The sequence below is a fragment of the Micromys minutus genome (genome assembly GCF_963924665.1).
Source record: "Micromys minutus genome assembly, chromosome: 1".
NCBI classification, from domain to species: domain Eukaryota; kingdom Metazoa; phylum Chordata; class Mammalia; order Rodentia; family Muridae; genus Micromys; species Micromys minutus.
In genome coordinates, this window is record NC_137969.1 from 30762707 (window position 1) to 30781086 (window position 18380).

At 45.1% G+C, this 18380-nt stretch overlaps 1 protein-coding gene and 1 pseudogene across 3 annotated transcripts in view; one reads left to right on the forward strand and one right to left on the reverse strand.

Annotated features, from left to right (window-relative positions):
- The first annotated feature begins 680 nt into the window (after positions 1-680).
- Positions 681-999, forward strand: LOC308422694 (dynein light chain 1, cytoplasmic-like; annotated as a pseudogene). Its single transcript has one exon. The product of its transcript is annotated as a dynein light chain 1, cytoplasmic-like (transcript).
- A 13019-nt stretch (positions 1000-14018) lies between these two features.
- Positions 14019-18380, reverse strand: part of NUDCD3 (NudC domain containing 3) — an 81533-nt gene continuing 77171 nt past the window's right edge. The window contains exons 6-7 of one of the 2 annotated variants that reach the window (XM_080917132.1): positions 16226-16345; positions 14019-15628 (exon numbers count right to left, since the gene is read on the reverse strand). In XM_080917132.1, the coding sequence (XP_080773258.1) occupies positions 16235-16345 (111 nt within the window). In that variant the 3' untranslated portion in view covers positions 14019-15628; positions 16226-16234. Of the gene's footprint in view, positions 16346-18380 lie in introns of both variants that reach the window. The other variant, XM_080917131.1, reaches the window with a different exon arrangement.

Below are 18380 nucleotides of genomic sequence, written 5' to 3' on the forward strand. Positions count from 1 at the left end.
ATAAAAATAAATTTTTAGAAGGCCTTTTCCTTGTAATTAGTCTCATCTTCTGCATCTGCTACCTCCCAGTAGCTCATCAACTTAGGACTCCATCAGTGAACTAATCTGTCTTAACCTCCCCATCCTGTTACTTCAAATATATCCCACTTCGGGGCACTGCTGTCCTGGGGACCAAACCTTCACTGCATAAACTCCTGGGCTCGGCAAACAGGGAGAGAAATTTCTTCAACCTTTAAAGGGTCAACCAAAAACTGTACCTAGTAGTAACAGACTGGATAATTTCCACCTCAGTTGTGGAGAAGTGAAGTAAATGTTTACCCATAGTCCTTGCCAACATAGTACTTGACATTCTAGCCACTGCAACAGGAGATCCTAGAACCAGGGAGTTTAGTAAGGCCAAAGGATCTAAAACTGAAACACCAAAACTTGATGGTCAGCTTCACTATATCTAGAATCAACTAAAACCCAAACATTGGGACACAGCTCTGGGGGAGTTTTCTTGAGTGGATCACTTGAGGCCAGGAGACCACTGTAAACCTGGCAACACTTTCTCATGGCAGCCTATACAAAAAGACAGAAGAGATGCATTTCGGTAGCAACCAGCTCTCTGCTGCTTGAGCAGCACCAGTACCTTCCCCGGGAGCTCCCAGCAGCCTGCTGGCCCCTGCTCCATGGCAACCATGTGCAACTGGAAGGCAGTGATCAAAAATGCAGACTTGTCAGAAGACATGCAACAGAACTTGATGCATAACTCAGGTGTTGGAGAAGTACAATGTAGAAAAGAATATTGTGGAGTTTGACAAGAAGTACAGCCACACCTGGCACTGCTTTGTGGGGTGGAACTTCGGTAGTCATGTGACACTCTATACCAAACACTTCATCTACTTCTAGCTAGGTCAGGTGGCCATTCTGTTCAAATCTAGTTGTGATGGTTTATATTTGCTTGGCCCAGGGAGTGGTAGGAGGTGTGGCCTTGTGGGAGTAGATGTGCCACTGTGAACATGGGCTTTAATACCCTAGCTACCTGGAAGCCAGTATTCTCCTAGCAGCCTTCAGATAGAGATGTAGAACTCTCACCTCCTTTTGCACCATGCCTGCCTGAATGCTGCCATGTTCCCGCCTTGATGATAATGGACTGAATCTCTGAACCTGTAAGCCAACCCCAATTAAATGTTGTCCTTATTAGACTTGCATTGGTCTGGTGTCTGCTCACAGCAGTAAAACCCTAAGACACTGGTTAAAAGCATGGACTGTGCCAAACTCCCAGTGACCCATCCAAAAACAAGGACTGCATCCTAAGTTCTAAACACCAGACACTGAATCTTCAGCCTTGCTAAGGGAACACCTCGTCTGAATCTGTTGTTTTATACAGACTTCCTCCTCTGTACAAGTTTGTGGTTATAAAATAATTAGTAAAACAGCTTACATTTATAACTTTTTTTGTCCATATTTTGTACCCAAGTTTTTCTCCCTTAAGCAGTTCATTTAAAAGTAAAATGCCTGCTATGGAGGCACTCTTTTAGTGGTTTTAGAACCGACTTCTTCGGATCCCAGCATATATTAGAGATCACCTGAGATGTCCTGCCTCATGGACTATTAGATTCCTGGCCTTTCCATCAGAAGGCAGCAACTGTTGGACAAGCCAGAACACAGCCTGTAAACGTCTCCAGTAAATTCCCTTTTAATATGTATAGATTCACTCCATCAGTTCTGTTTCTCTAGAGAACTCTGGCATGCATGCATGCATATATACATACAAAATACATGCAGAATATATAAAATTATAAAATGATAATTGTTGTGGCTGAGTTCCACAACTTGAGTTATCTGAGAATAGGGAGCTTTAATTGAGAAAATGTTTTATAAGATTGGCTGTAGAGTATTTCCTTAGTGAATCGTGTGGGAAATTCCAGCCCACTGTGGGTGGTGTCACCCCAGGCAGGCGGCTCTAGATGGTATAAGAAAGCAGGCTGAGTAAGCCATGGAGAGCAACCCGTAGGTAGTATTCTACCATGGCTTCTGCATTAGTTCCTGCCTATGGGTTTTCTTGCTTTGAGTTCCTGTCCCAACTCCCCTCAGTGATGGACTATAAGCTTTGGGTCCTGGTATTTTATCACAGCAAGAGAAACCCTTAGGCAATAATGAAATAAATCATTGATTTGAACACTTATGGCTTGGAAGACTCAACATGACAAAGAGGTCAAATCTCTCAAACTGCTTTATATATTTAATCCAACTCTTATATTAGAATCTCAATAAGGTACCGGGCATAGCAACACTGAACTTCAGAGGCCGAAGTGGGAGGACTATGGGTTTGAGAGCTCAGTGGCAAGTCTGCTTTGAAAATGCAACCCTCAATATGGCCTTTTGTAGAAATACATATTTGTTCTTAACTCTAAAAGTTATGCACCAAGAGCATACAGTATGTGAAAGAGACAAGAAAAAGAGGCTTCAATATGTTGGGCCTACAAAGTATAGAATTAAAACAGTAGTATGGAAGGGTAGACACACAGATGAATGCAACTCAACAGAAACAGAAAATAAGCCCAATGTTCCTTCTCCTCCTTTTGTATTCACTGTGTCCCAGGATATTCTCTTGGACCCAAGTAGTCAATTGATGCTTCAGCTTTTCCAGTAGCTAGAATCATGGGCACTCACCAGCACGTTATGGCAATAGGGTAGCCTGGTCATGAAGAAAGAAAGGCATAGAGTTAAACATGTGCTACAAGTAAGAGAAAGCACATGTTCTAGAAAATCATGACATAACAAAGAAAGGTGAGAAAGGGTAAATGGCATGGAATTACCCGAAGTAATGGCTCTGGGTGGGGATGGGGAAGGGACTTTTGGACCTTGGACTTTGCACATGTCCCAGATTATTTCTATTTGGAGAGTTTCTCCCTCTTTCTCAGGTTTTGCTATGTAGCCTTGGCTGTCCCAGAACTCAGTAATGTAGACCATGCTGGCCTCAAATCCGTAAGTGATCCACCTGCACCTGCCTCTGCCTGCTGAGTGCTAGGATGAAATGTCTGTACTACCATACCAACACTTTTCAAATTTTTTATTGGATATATTCTATTTACATTACAAATGTTATCCCTTTTTCTGGTTTCCCCTCCATAAACCCATCTCATCCCCTGTCCCCCTGCTTCTATGAGGGTGCTCCCCAACCCACCCATCCTCTCCCACCTCCCTGCCCTTGCAGTCCCCTACTCTGGGGAATTGAGCCTTGGCAGGACCAAGGGCTTCTCCTCCCATCGATGCGCAACAAGGCCATCCTCTGCTTCATGTGAAGCTGGAGCCATGGGTCTATCTATGTGTACTTTTAGATAGTGGTTCAGTCCCTGGAACTCTGGTTGGTTGGTATTGTTGTTCTTGTGGGGTTGTAAACCCCTTCAGCTCCTTCAATCCTTTCTCTAACTCCTCTACTAGGGACCATGTTTAGCCCTTTCCTTAAACTGTCTAGTTTCAATAACTATCCATAAGTCCTTGCTCCAATTCTTTGTTCTGGGACACAAGATCCTGGAAATCTGAGTGAGTTACTCTGGACTCTGATCCATTCCTATTACCAAACCTCACTTTCTAACATTTTATTAATTTATTTGTATGAATGTATGTGCACACATGCATGCACATGTAAAAGTCAGAGGATAAATTGTCAAGAATCAAGTCTCTCCTTCTGCCATGTGGGTTCTGAGATTCAAACTCAAGTTGTCAGGTTTGGTGGTGAGTACTGTACCATCTTTCCTGCCACCTCAACTCTCTTTGAAAAGGGACAAAGGGAATGGAGGGAAGACCATCCTTTCTTCCAACAGTGCAGAATCTAGGGGACATCATGAAAACAATAAAAGGCTTGCAAAGCAAAACCCTCACATTTAGATAAAAATTCACTCAAGATGGACTCCAGACTTAAATGTAAAATGTAACAACAAAACTTCAAGAAAACGTAGGAGAGTCTTCGAGATCTAGGACAAATAAATGATTTTTTTTTTAGACCTGACACCAGAAGCCTGATTCATAAATGGATATTTTGAAACACTGGATTTCATCAACATTAAAAACTTCTGCTCAAGGACAACAAGACTTTGTAACAGTGATGAATTACTAGCTACTATGATGTTGTGGAGTATATATTTGGACTTCTTATAGATTTCTAGGCATGCAGACTCCAAAAATCTTTGGAACCTGTTGGAGTGATAGTGTCTCTCGTGTGCTAATGAGATAGATTTGTGGCTGCTATATCTGAAGTAGCTGAAGGATGGCTGACGGCCACTACAAAGTCTATCCCACCAACCTCTCAGGACAGGGAAGGGCTCAAATTTATACTGAACACCAATGAGCCTTCATCAAACCCCACTTGGACACTGCCAGTTTCAGGAGGTTCTAACAGTTAAAACCTGTGAAGGTTTCTGGGCTGTGGTCTAGGAAGGCCCTTCCCACAGATATTGCTCTGAGTCCTTCATCTGTATGTTCTGCTAATGCCTGTGAAGTACCCAGGAACTTCCCTCAACTTTATTAAGTTGCCCAAGCAAATTAACTGAACCTAAGCAGAACGTTCTAGAAACCCAGGTCACTCAGAAGCACAGGTGGAACACCTGGGGCTTGTGATTGATATCTGAAGAAGGGATAATGATGAAGACCATATACATTCTCAAATCTGTGTGATCCAATGTTATGGCCAGGTAGACAGTATAAGAACTGAGTCACATTGGAAGATAAAGGCTGTGTCAGTTGCTGCACACTTTTTGGGAACATAGAAGTCTTCTATATTGATTGTTATGCATAAAAGCATGTATGTATATATGTATGTATGTATGTATGTATGTATGTATGTATGTATGTATGTATGTATGTATACAGCCATGGGAAAACATTAAATTGCATAGCCAACAGATGACTTTTATCTAGAATATATAAAAATGTACATAATCTGACATTTATTAAAAACACAATGAATTCAATTAGAACTTGGCCAAGACTCAAGAGTTTTCACCATTTGTGGTAGAAAGCACATGAGAAGATGCTCAATGCTTAAAGTCACTGGCCACTGGAGCCATGCACATTAAATCAGGAGATGCCTTCATATATCTATTAGAAGAGACAAAGAAATTTGGTCATATCAGATGCAATGGCATACCTTTAATCCCAGAACTGGGGGTAGGCAGAACTGAGTTCCAGGCCAGCCTGGTCTACACAGTAGACCTTATTAAAAACAAAACAAAACAAACAAACAAACAAACAAACAAAAAACCCTGTTGAGCTTGTATCGTTTTCTATTACTACTGTAACAAACGATAACAAAATTAGTCTGATACAGAACAAAGTTTTCCACAATCTAGAATGTCAAAAGTCCCAGAGTTTATGATCACGGTCCACCCACAGTGGAAGGTCAAGTATACACGGCATGTCTTTCTGACTCTAACTCACTACATTTATGGAACCAGGTGATTATTTTGGGCCCACCTGAGAATCCAGAATAATCTGTTGTTCAGGGTCAACTGCTAGAAACCTAAATTCTACCTGTAATGTTGACCTCCCCACCCCCAACACAGGGTCTGGGAGCTGGGACAGGACTTGTGTGGCGCCACTGCTCTGCTCATCACAGCATCACAATCTGGGTACTGAAGCAGAAACTAAAGCTCTTGGTATTGCTGGTGGGATGTAAAATGGTGCAGCTGCTCTGGAAACAGTTTGACAGCTTTAATGAGTTACACATACACTTAAACATATGACCTAGCAATTACATTCTGGGGTATTTATTCCAAAGATATAAAGATGTCTGTTCACCCAAAACCCTGTATATGAATGTTAATAACAGCTTTGTTTGTGATAGGAAAACCAACCTGGAAACTGCCACTGGCAGCAGGGACTCGAGGCTCAGCTCCTTGGTGTCTCCCCGGCACTCTTAGGCATTCCTTTAGTCTTCAGAGAACTCAACACAGGTAAAACTCGATCCTTGACTTCGGTGCGTAAAGAATTTTATGGCAAACCAGCACAAGCAAAGTTGGAGCTTGTTAAAAACAGAAAAGCACCAAAGAATATGCACACCTTTTGAAGAGGAGTTGCAACATTATTACATATGTGTGCATGAACATACATGTGGAGGCAGATGTTGTTATCAGGCATCTTGCCTACATGGATGTCTGTTCACTGTGTACACACTTGGTACTTATGGAGGCCAGAAGAGGGCATCAGGTTCCTTGGAGTTGTAGTTACAGATGGTTTTAAGTCATCACACAGGGGCTGGGAATTGAACTTCAGTCCTCTAGTGAAAAACAGCCAATGTTCTTAATTGCTGAGCTTTTCCTCCATCCTTCTACCATATGTTTTTGAGACGGCATCTCTAACTGAACCTGAAACTCTCCAACTGGTCACACTTGGTTGTCCAGCAAGCTCCAGTGATCTTTTTTATGTCTGCCTTCCCAGTGCTGGGATTATAGTGTGTGCTAACACAACTGGCTTTTTAAGTGTGTGCTGGGTATCCAAATAGGTCTTTGTGCTTGCATGGCAGCCACATTACTGCCTTACTAATGAGCCATATCCCTAACCCCAAACGTTGCTAAGTATTAAAAGACTCATATTTTTAAAAAAAGATGGGATCTCACTATGTAGCATGGACCTCTCTCCACTATCTACATAGGTCAGGCTGGCCTCAAACTCAGAGAAGTGCCTGCCTCTGCCTCCTAAGCTGAGATTAAAGGCATGAGCTACCATACCTGGCAGAAGATATTCAAACACAGATTTTCATCAAGGGTGTTAAGAGACACTCGGGAAAAGAACACAACATACCCAAATGTGGGTATGGGCTTCTGAAGGGAGAGCCAGAATTATGTATCTTAGCATTATATATAATTTTGGTGGTACTCAAGTTATACCAAAGAGCTGCTAAGAAATTTCTCTCTTCCCACCCCCAGGGTCTATGTAGCCCTGGCTAGGCTGGAACTTGCTATGTATACCACGCTGGTTTTGAACTCAGAATCCCACCTGCTTCCCTGTCCTCAGTGCTGGGATTAAAGGCATGCACCATCATGCCAAGCCCTTTTTCTTTTGATAAACTGGATTCTAGGGTAGCTCTGAAGGTGCCATGATTAGATTTAAAATCTGGCAAAGTAAAACTATGGGCCACTTGGGTTACATAAGGGATTTAGGATATCTTTTACAGGTTTACAGATGGGAAAGAAGGCCAGGCAATGTTGGCACACACCTTTTATCCCAGCACTAGGAAGGTAGAGGCAGAAAGATCTGTTAGTTTGAGGCCAGAGTTCCAGAACAGCCCAGGCAAAGTGTAATACAAAATCATTTTATGTAATGTGTATTTTGCCACAATAAAAACAGAAACACGAAAGCTTTCTGATGGAGGTGGTAGAGTATACCAAAGGTGAATGGGGGGAAGGAAGGGGACTGGTGGGTTTTTCTAGGCTGGGAGTGGGGGGCACCCTGAAGTAATCATTGAAGTTTTGTAGTCTTGCAAGCAGAGAAAGCAAAAAAATGGGCACAGAGGTAGCAGTTGGAAAAATAAGGATTAAAGAAATATGGATGGGTCTGAGGTATCCTAGGTGAGCCCTCCAATGGGAGAGACTAGGGGACCACTGGGCCTTCTAATTGTGAACTTACTATGGTTTAAGTAGGGAGCTCATCAGGGGCTCATCCTTTTACTATCTCCTTAACCCCCTATAGGAACATCTGGCTCTTGACTAGTATTCAGATCATCCAGAAACTGTACACCATCTAGCTGGTATGGAGGAGACCGAAAAATGGACATTTGGCATCATAGATGGCTGTTGAATGTAGATCTGGAAGAGGTCCCTAGTGGCTGGGGTGAATGGGTACCATTGCAGTGTTAACCCCAGATCTTGTACACAAATGGTTCAGGCCTCCAACCACCCATGTCCTATGTTCAGTCTGGGAGTCCTAGGGCAAACAAGAGGAAACCTGGGACAGGGAAAGGAGAGAGGAGGCAACAATGTGGGCTTAGGATGCATAGAGCTGCAGCAAGGGCACCAGGATCTGGAAGACTAGCTGGATTGGGTGCCTGGTCTATATCTCATTCCTTGGAGTCCAGCTCCGGCCCTCCTGGAGCCCTCAAGAATCTAGAAAAACTTGACACAAAGACCAGTGCCTTCAAGATATTGTTCTGTCCCTCAGAAGGTCCCTTGTGGTCATGAGTCCTCAAGTTACAATAACCCATGTAATTTGTGGTTTCAGTGACCACCCCTGTGCTGCTTCATGAGCCATACCAGTGGGATCTGTGTGTTCCTTCACCAAAATGTCACTTAGCACAATGACTGAAATCTATCACCTCTTTCCAAGAGTCCAAGGTCAGATAGGTTATGGGCAAAGCCTGAGGATAACTGGGCAGCTATCTATTCTGAGGAAGCAGGATGCAGTGAAGGTTCTGGTGTGTCGCTGGACTGGGGTGTTCTGAAACAGCAGCTGTAAGTTCTAGTGGAGTTAGAATGGAGGTTCTCAACCTTCCCAGTGCTGTTTATATAGCTCATGTGGTGCCAACCACCATAGAACCATTTCCACTGATACTTCATTACTGTAATTTTGCCATAGTTATGAATTGTAATGTAAATATTTGATATGCAAGATTTCTGGTATGTGACCCCTGTAAAGGGAGATCACAACCTACAAGGTGAGCACCACTGAGTAGAACCTAAAGTGTATCCCACTGTGTGGATCAAGGTGAAGTGTGGCCATAGGGTCAACCCACAGGGGAGTGTCTAAGTTTGTCACCCCCAGCAGGAGGGTGGAAAAGCTCAAGTTAAATGTCCTCTGCTGTGGCTTCCTCCTAGTTTCCTCACCTAGTTTTGGACGCTGCCCCATGCCACTAGGTCTTCTGTTTGCTAACCAGCACCAGGGACAAAAGTGCAGGAGCGGCAACCCTTAGGGCTCTGGCGCCTTTCTATCTACTTGTCAGGACTCTAGTGAAGGACTCCGTGAAGCTGGCTCCCACACCATGCTTCTTCCAGTTGGCCTCAGAGAGGCTTACTCCAAGCATTGAGCTTTCTTGTAGCATTTTCCTGGCCGAGTAGATTTGAATCTGATTTTTCTAAGGTTATTGATTCTCACTGTACAGATAGGAATTCCTCCTCACTCTCTGTGGGTACTTAGCCTGCTTCAGAGTGTGCCTTGAGGTATTAATAGATGGTTCTTGGGTGACCTGAGAAGGCAAGCTGTAGGAGAGATACTGCATTCATACTTTCACCTATGCCTTCTCTAGGATCTACTCCGCCAGGCCTGTGTATGCTGTCATTACACTGGCTGAGCTGGGAGTGGCCATGTTGCTGACAGGCTTAGATGATGGTGTTCTGTACTTCATTACATAAGCTGGATGCAAAACAAGAAACTGGAGGATCTTAAGCATTTAGTGTCCTGTGATGAGAAAGGTGGTCCCAACAGGCGGTAGACAGGCACTTGTTTGCAAGCCAGGGAGCATGGGAGCTGCCACCAGGCACCACAGGGACAACAGACTTGGGCCTTGGAAACAAGGCCAGGAGTAGAAAGAGCTCTAAGCGGTCTCTGGTGCTGTAGTTAGGAAATGAGGATACACAAAGTAGATGAAGACACTGAGGTGATTCCCCAGGAATAGTCATACCTAAAGGCTGAAGAGTGGAGAAACTTTCTAAAAGGTGGGTTTCCAGTTGGTCAACTCTACAATGCATATAGCTTACAAAGGTGTAAATTCAGAATACCTGTATGTGTGCACAGCATATACGTAAGAAATAGGTAAAAAAATGTTTGTACAAGAAACCTTTTTCATAAAAATGTCAAAGCCTGTTTACACCCAGCACAAAAGACAACAAGTCAAAGGCCATAAAGATGTGAGGAGTCTGCAGGAGACTCTACCATAGCTCCACCTTCAAGAGAGAAGTCCAGACCAACCAAAACACTCACCTGCAGGAGATCATTAAAGCAAAATTCACTTCTGCCTCCTCTGAGGGAGGCCACAGAGCCACTCACAGAGGTAAGGGTAAGAAGTTAAGGACAAGCAGTCACCTATTTATACAATTTAAAGATGACACAAAAATTCCAGTCGTCATCTTGGGGCAAAGACAAGGGTTCCTAAGATTCCCAACTGCTTTAACATGGTGAGACAGGGATGTCAGCTCTAGCACTATCAGGGCTGAGCTGAGCCACACCATTTCGAGAAGGGGCCTGTGTAGAAGAGGCTCCCATGGGCGGTTTCAAGGCCTGCACACATCGAAAATGCTGTTGCAGCAATTAAATTCTTGGTCCTTTTGAACAAGGGCCCACACACTTCCACTTTACACGAAACCTCAAATGATGGGTTTTGAAGGACAGTGTGCTCCTCTCTGCCTTGCTACAGGCCACACAAGGGACTGAGTTCCAGGACCCACAATGTGGTCACAGAGTGTAGTGTGTAGAGGTAAGGGAAGAAATGGTGTGTGTGGGCCAGAGTGAAGGGGAGGGCTATGAAATGTAGGTGAAACTAAGAGTCTTACTCAGTCATGAGTGCTGCAGGGCGAGGGTCCAGTAGTTCATTAAAGTCAATTTATCCAATGACTTAATTCTGGAAAGTATGGTGAGTTTTACCAGACAGGTTTCTTGGTGTCAACTTCTTAATTACCAGGTATCTTCCTCTTCTTTCTTCACCTTACTTTCTGATAACAAGGCTTTCTCACTCAACACGAGTTTGCCTATTTGGTGAGATTGGTTGGCCAACCAACTCTTGGTAACAATGTCTCTACCACCCTAGGAATCTCGGCTGTCCTACCTTTTTATGTTGAGTCTGTGAATCTCAACTCAACCTCACACATGTCCAGCAACATTTTACCAACTGACCCATTTATCAGCTCAGCCCAAGGGAAACACCTTAAAACTGACTCCAAACCTTCTACTTGAGAAAATAACCAACCATGTCTGTTACACCCTGCTGGTCCAATCTGGGATATCAGCTGTGGCCATCTCTGAAGTCTGAGTGGCCGGCCATACAGGCGGCAGTGTCTGCTGGTATGGTCAATGTCAGATGTCCATGGAAGAATCAGACCTAGTAGTTTGGATACCACTCAAGGCCCAAATGAGGGGATCCAGGAAAGGTAAAGGGCAACAGGGAGCAAGGTGGGAAACACCCACTCTAGGGCACACTCACACCTTCAGGGCAGGCAGAAAGAGCATTATCAGTCAAGAGACAAAGGTGTCTAACTGAAAACAGCTTTCTGAAGACAAGCAGCAAACAACTTCTGAAACCATATGGATGAGCACTCACTACCACACATGTAAAACCAGACAGGGAGACAGGCCAGACCTGGCTTTGAACTTCTCAAAGGTGTTGGAAAGATCAGAGGCTAGTACACACCAGTCTGTGCCCTAAGGGGGTAAAGGGACACATGTGATTTGGGGGGTGGGGTCTCAAAAACTAGGTGTCACATGGAGTTAAAGGTGGAAAATCTTTTGGTACAGGGGATTTCTGCAGAGGTGTGAGTGAGGTTAACTCTTACCTGTGCTGGAGGCTGGTACACACAGCAAGATGGTGGCAGGCAGGCAGGTACAGTATCTACTTTAGGCCCTGTGGCCCAAGTACTTACTCTGCTACCAGAACAAAGTGGCCAGGCATCCTTGGTGCCCCTGGTGTGTGTGTGGAGGGGTGAATCTTTCCCTCGCTCTTTCTCACACTCACCTTACACAAAGCCTCTACTAGAAGGGAGACCCTTCTCAGCAAAGGGTTGGGGAGCCACTGAGGCACCTGTGCCTGGGTTGTTGAAGGTTCAGGTTGGGTAACCGGTGACAGATGAGGTAGCCACAGGCCTTTAGGAGAGCTACTTGCTCCTATAAGGAGCATGAAAAGTGCTAGAAGTCTATGTGAGGCCTTGCCTAGCTCTTTGCAAAACCTAGTATGGAGAAACAGCAGAAGTGTGGCAGGGCTACCATTAATCTTTAATCTTGACCAACTGGTAAATGCTACCCTACCAGGCAGAAGTGCATCCAGAATTCCAGAGGCTGACCTTGCAGTGATGTCCTCAGCCTGGGCTGGGGTGTGACTGTTCCCACTCTGCAGACCAACCCCACAGCCACCAGGTGAGCTGGCTCTGTGAAGGGACAGCAGGGAGCCACCAGGCTTTCCCTGGCACAAGGCCTTCTGTATCTGAAGTGTGGGTCTTAGGCTCTGGCTGTGGAGGACAGACAGCAGAACCAACACTGAGAGTCCAGGGATGTTGGGACTCTGTTCTCAACTTGAAGACAAAAGTTGTCAATTTTGAATCTTAAGAAATAAACCCAAAAGCTGGGCAATGGTGGCACATGCCTTTAATCCCAGCATTCAGGAGGCAGAGGCAGGCTGATCTCTTTGAATTTAGAGTGCCTTCCAGGGCAGGCACAGCTACATAGTAATGCCAGGCTTTAAGAAAGAAAACAAACCTAACTTAACCAATAATAGCTGGTTGGTGATGGCACACCCCACCCCTTTAGTCCCACCACTCAGGAGGTAGAGACAGATCAGTCTCTGAGTTCGAGGCCACCATGGTCTACAGAGCAAGTTCCAGGACAGCCAGGGACATAGAGAAATCCTGTCTTGAAAACAAACAAAACTCTATAAAACCAAAAACAAAGCAAGCATTTTAACACCGCGAATTAATTGGTCAATACGAAAAGAGTATTCTTTTTTTTCCTTCTCATCTGAGACAGTGACTGGTAAGCAAAACTGGGAGGAAGCACCGGGGGCTTTCAGACCACATCCAGTAAATGTTCCTGAGCAGAAGGTTCTCTCAGACATCTAACTCCCCAAACCTTCAGGCAGGTAGTAGAAATCAACCCCCGTTGGCCAAAGCCAGCCGTCATTCTGTAGAATAGCCAGCTCTGTTCCTGGGTATTAGTGAGCAGGGTCACTGGACTTCTAACCCAACAGGAGAGCATATCATGAACTAGCCAGGCTCTGCATTAACTCCATGTATTCTACTCACAAAAGCAGGCCACCCAGTTCCTGGCTGAGCTGACTGCCAGCTGGCCCGTTAGAGGAGCAGATTTGAGGTGGGGTGAGGGTCTGTTCCCCAAGCACAGTGTTCTGGCCAGAGAGTTCTCTGCACAGCAGCTGACGCCTCCTGGACACATTTCCACACAAACTGCTTGACTGTGCTCACTCCTGTACTCTAGGGGCAATCACTGAAGATTTTGGAGGGGTGGGGGTTAAAGTTATTTCTGGCCCCAGGAATGAGATGGGCAATTCCAGTGTTATTCATTCATTTGAGAAGCTAGCTTTCAAACCCACAGGTCCTGCCTACTGAGAGTGAGTAGGGCCAGTGATGGATTCTCTGGAATAGGGTGGAACACAGAAAGAAAAGGTCTGAGACCTAAGTGGATTCTGAGATAAGAGCCTGTGTTCCAAGGGCTTGGAAGCCTGGTAAACAGTGAGGGGTGGGTGGGTATAGGGCCAGTTTTATGTCAACCTGACACAGCCATAGTCATCTGAGAGGAGGGAATCTCCACTGGAAAAATGCTTCTATAAGATCTGGCCATAAACAAGCCTGTAAGGCATTTTCTTAACTAGTGATTGATAGGGGAATATCCAGCCCATGAGAGTATTGTTATCCCTCAACTGCTGGTCTTGGGTTCTGTAAGAAAGCAGGTTGAGCAAGCCAGGAAAAGTGAGCATTCCTCCACAACCTCATTAGCTCCTGCCTCTAGATTCCTGCCCTGCTTAAGTTCGTGCCCCATCTTCCTTCAGGGATGGATTATAACACAGAAGTATAAGCCAGATAAACAAATCCTTTCCTCCCCGAGCTACTTTTGGTCATGGTGTTTAATCAAGGCAATAGTAACCCCAAGAAAAGGGGTCTCTGGCAGGGTGGTTCAGGATTTTGAATGGGTCTCTATGGTAATAATAGAAAATTAATAGCTTATAGAATTTCTAAAAGTAGTGATAGGTCAGATGAGAAACAACCCAGAGAATTTAGTTTTGATGTTGACCATGTACCAGGACTCAGGACTCATGGCTAGAAGTCAAGGGTAATGACCGCTCACAGAAGTGTCTTAATAGTGAATGTCACAGACAGACCCAGAACTGCTTAAATACAGATTTATTGCAAACCAACACCAAGGAGCCAGAGCGACTTTGCAGGCTGAACACCCCCACTCTTTGGTCTTTGGACAAAGGGGACAGAGTCACCCTGCTTTCCTCAGACCTCAGCTGGTGGGACTTAGAGACCAAACTTTGGCTGTCGTGTCTAAAAAGAGAAAAACAGGCAATGTGCCAGCTTCAGTGGCTGGGCAAACCAGGGCAGTGCCTCAGGGCAAAGAACTATCTACTTGGCTGGCTGGGATTGAGCCTCACTGTGATGGAGACATGTAGATACAGCCACCACCACACCATGCACCACAACATGCTGCAAGGATCAGCCACAGAGCACAGGTTCCTGCCACATGGCCTACACCTACTACTATGTCCCCAGGCTGCTTTCTCTATACAGGCTTGTTTGTTGAAACCGAGCAGGGACAAAGAAAATATGCAACACAGAAAAATAAAACCATGCTAAAATGATGAAGATGAGTTGCCACAAGAGTAAAGCATTGTCCTAAATAAAAAGATGCAGGACTCTTCCACGTCATTATTCCTTCTGGAAGACTACCTATAGGATGAGATTTGAGAGGGAGGCAACTAGGACTAGAGAGAAGACTGCAGATACATATACACCACAAGACTTCCTCCATTAGGTGAGAGAGCTTGCATGGGACAGGGATGTGCACACCCTTGATGGAAACTTCAGGAACAAATAACAAAGTGTCTGGGGATCTTGTGAATGTGACAGATTCTGCTCCCAGACGATGACCTCTTTAGAGAGAGAGTTCATCAACTTGATGACCAATGATCAATCACAAGTTCAGACTCCAGAGTGGGCATTTGGGTTCCACCACTGTCCCTTGACCACCACCATGGTTACCTGAGCCCACAGATTAAGTCCCAGTATTCACTTTTAAGAAGTAAACCAGAAATCCCTCAAATGACTGCAATGAACCAGCTCTTATCTACATAGTTGAGTAAGGTCTACAATCTGCTCTTTCAACGGCTCGTTCCAGGTATGTGGACACAGCACTCGGTGCAGGGCTATTTCCAGAGAGCAGGCTGCCTTGGTTTCAATGGGTCTTACCAAGACTGAGAGCCAGACAAATGGAGCTGCCAAGGCACCAACAGGCACAGAGAGTCCTTAAAACATTGGGACACTAGGGCCCTGGAGCCTTGGTCAGTTCTCACAACCTGCTGGACTGGTCAGGAAGTTTGAGTTCCAGGAAGCAGTGTGTCGATCAGCAAGGGGAAATCTTCTTTCTTGGACAATTGTAGTCGCCTTTAAGCTAGTGGGCACATTTTTCTTCCTGAGGCATCCTTCAGGGTTGAAGCTCCTTAGGGAGTGTAGGTGACAGGATCTGCCAAAAAACTACCAACATGCTGTCATCTCTTCTTGAAGGTACCCAGGCTTCAATGCAGCTTACCCAAAGAGGAGGTCGTGTGGGGAGCAAGTAGTGGTGGCTATTCTCAGTTCATTTCAACAAGAAGGAAGCAAGGCAGCTATAGTCAGAGGGCAGACAGGATCCTTGCCACACTAGGGCCAGAGGCCAAAACCTCAGACTTTCTCCCAATATCAAAACAGACCCCCTTTTTGCTGATCTGCCCATAAAACTGAGGCAGGCCAAATGTTTTCACAAAGAAATGAATAAGACAAAACACACACACACATGAGAGAGAGAGAGAGAGAGAGAGAGAGAGAGAATGGTGTCAACAAGTGAGGAAACCCCATAGCAATCCCAGAAGTAGCCCCACAGCCATGCCCCGTTACCCGTTAGCCCTCATGCAAGTGCCTGGCCCCACACAATTCAACTTAGCTTTGTCTGAGCCCAGCCACTCCTTATCCCCAATCAGAAGACAAGCAAGCAGAATAGCATCAAAACAACAGCAAGCAGAGAGAACAGGGGAGAAAAAAAATGTTGCCTGCAGTGCCTGGTTGCTGTGGAGACAGAACATGTGCTACCAGTAGGCTGGGACATGTTACTCCTGAATGTCAAACACCTTCATTTAGGGTTGGCCATAGACACAGCCAAGCAGCAGCTGGCCCTGCACCTTCTCTAGAATAGTCTGAAGGTAGAAGGTCAGCATGGAAGGCCTGGTTCAACATGAAAGAAAAAAAAAATGGCTACAACTGATCAGGAGGAGTGAGTCCCAGGCATGCAGGGAGGAGGACAACGTCTCCATCTCCCCGATGGCGAGGGTTTCCTTTACTTCTGGTCATTAAAACTGCACAGCCCCTGGGGAGATGTTGAACATTGCCGGGTCGAATCGCTGGCCTCGGAAGGGAGAGCCTTCAGCATCCCACCCCTTCTTCAGCATCTCATGGACTTTCTACAAACAGAAAATAGAGAGATTAAAGGAGATTACAAGGCATTGCATGCTTTCTCCTAGAATACACTGCCTGCAGGCACAGAGACATCCTGCTTCTTCAGGGCTTGAGGACTTGCCTGCTAGGGCCAACTGGCCAGAGGACTGAAGGCCCTGCAGTAGTTTGTGCCCAAGGTAGGCACCCACTGTCAATTCCTTTGCAAGACTGTTCTCCCAAGATTGAGTTTCTAGCTTTCCAGCTTTAGTCTCCAGTAAAGCTCTGACTGTTCTTTACAGTTCATCTTTGGTCCCTTTCCCATTAGGTCTGTCCAAGTTCCACACAACCCACAGAGTCTACAGTAATCCCCAGAGAGATGATTCAGATATGAAGTGGTGGTGCCCAGCCCCTTAGGAACATGACTAAGCTATGCAGAGGTGTTCTAGCACCTCTTTCCCAAGGAAAGAAATTCATGTCATTGAGAAATGCATCAGACAATACTAGGACTGACCAAGGATATGATGATGTAGAGGACGGGAGAGACCTCCAAATGTCCACCTGTGGACCTGGCAATCACCTCACTGCCTTTTAGGACACAGTAAGAGCTGGTAGACTTAGCTCCTCCTAGCCAATGGCCACTACTGAGCTGTCTAGCCTTTAAAAATCAGAGGTAGACTGGAGCTATGTGGTTCTAGTCTGTGTCCCTGGTGATAGTGCCTGTGCCTGTGCTGATGATAGATAGCCTCTGAGCATCTGCCTTCCTCAGTTGCTACCATAGACGTACCCAAAGATAAGGAGATCTTTCCTTCTTTCCAACCATACAAAACCAAAAAGGCTAACAAGACACATGGGTAGAAATTGTCCCCCAATGGAGCACCTGTTGCAGACAGCCCCATAGGACAGGTGCAGAGCCCAGGTGCTGCTGCCCTTATCCCGAGGATGACAGATTGAAAGCAAAGTGGAAATTTTTGAATGTCAGGAAAGTTATTGGATTCTCAGAACTACGGATTGTTAAACAAAATCCAAGCTTCCTGCTAAGTGAGTCTTGGCTTATTTTTAAATCTAAGTGAAGTAGCAACAAGCATATCAAAGATACTTAGTACATAGTAGGTTTCCATCTCTGTTCATGAGAAGTATGAAGCGGTATAGTCTCAAAAGAAAACAAGAGAAGACCAGCCAGATAACCTAGGCAGGAGGCTGCTGAGCCTTAGCTAGCTGCAGGGTGAACAAGAACCTAGTGGCTATGTGGACCCACTATGCAAAGGGCAGGCTGCTAGGTTTGTTTTTACAATTGAGGGAGCCCAGGATGCCAAGATAATGCATGGCCCTTTCTCCGGGGCCAAGAGAGAGATCAGACCATCCTGTGTATCATCAAACTCACTCACAGGATACAGTGGCACTTGTCTGTGCAATATCAGTCACTGTTTGTTAGGATGTCTGGAGGAAGCCTAGAGAGACACATTGAAGTACAAACAGAGCAATGGTACCTGTGTACTTCCACATAACCTTTCTAGATGAAGACCCACACAAAAATATCTAACTGGGGAAAAGATGAAGAATATTCTACTTGCTGACTTTGGAAAGAAGTGACCTTATGGTGACATTAGAGAATTAAAAAATGACAAAAGAAGTATATTATCACTTCAAAATTACCATGCTTTAAACTACAATGCATTGGTGGCATTAGAAGCACAATTTAAAATTCTGGCAGATTTAGAAAACCTCAAGTTTACACCATAAATGGGCATCAACACAGAGCCCGCTGGTAACTGTGACTGCCAATGTGCACAGCAGATGGAGGCTGGCAGAGGAACCTGGCCCCATTTCCATTCTCTATACTAGTTAGGAGTGGCAATCCTAGAGAAGTGACCACGGCTACCCATGAAACCCCTGCAGGGAGTACTGATTATGAGTTAAACTGATGTATCAGAAAACACAAAGCCCATGACCTACCCTCTTAGTTCTGTTTCTTGGCTCAATAAAAGAAAGCGCTAAAGATACTTTACATGGAACCCTAGGTACACTGAAGATGTGTCTCTAAGGAATTTCAAGCCTAGAAAG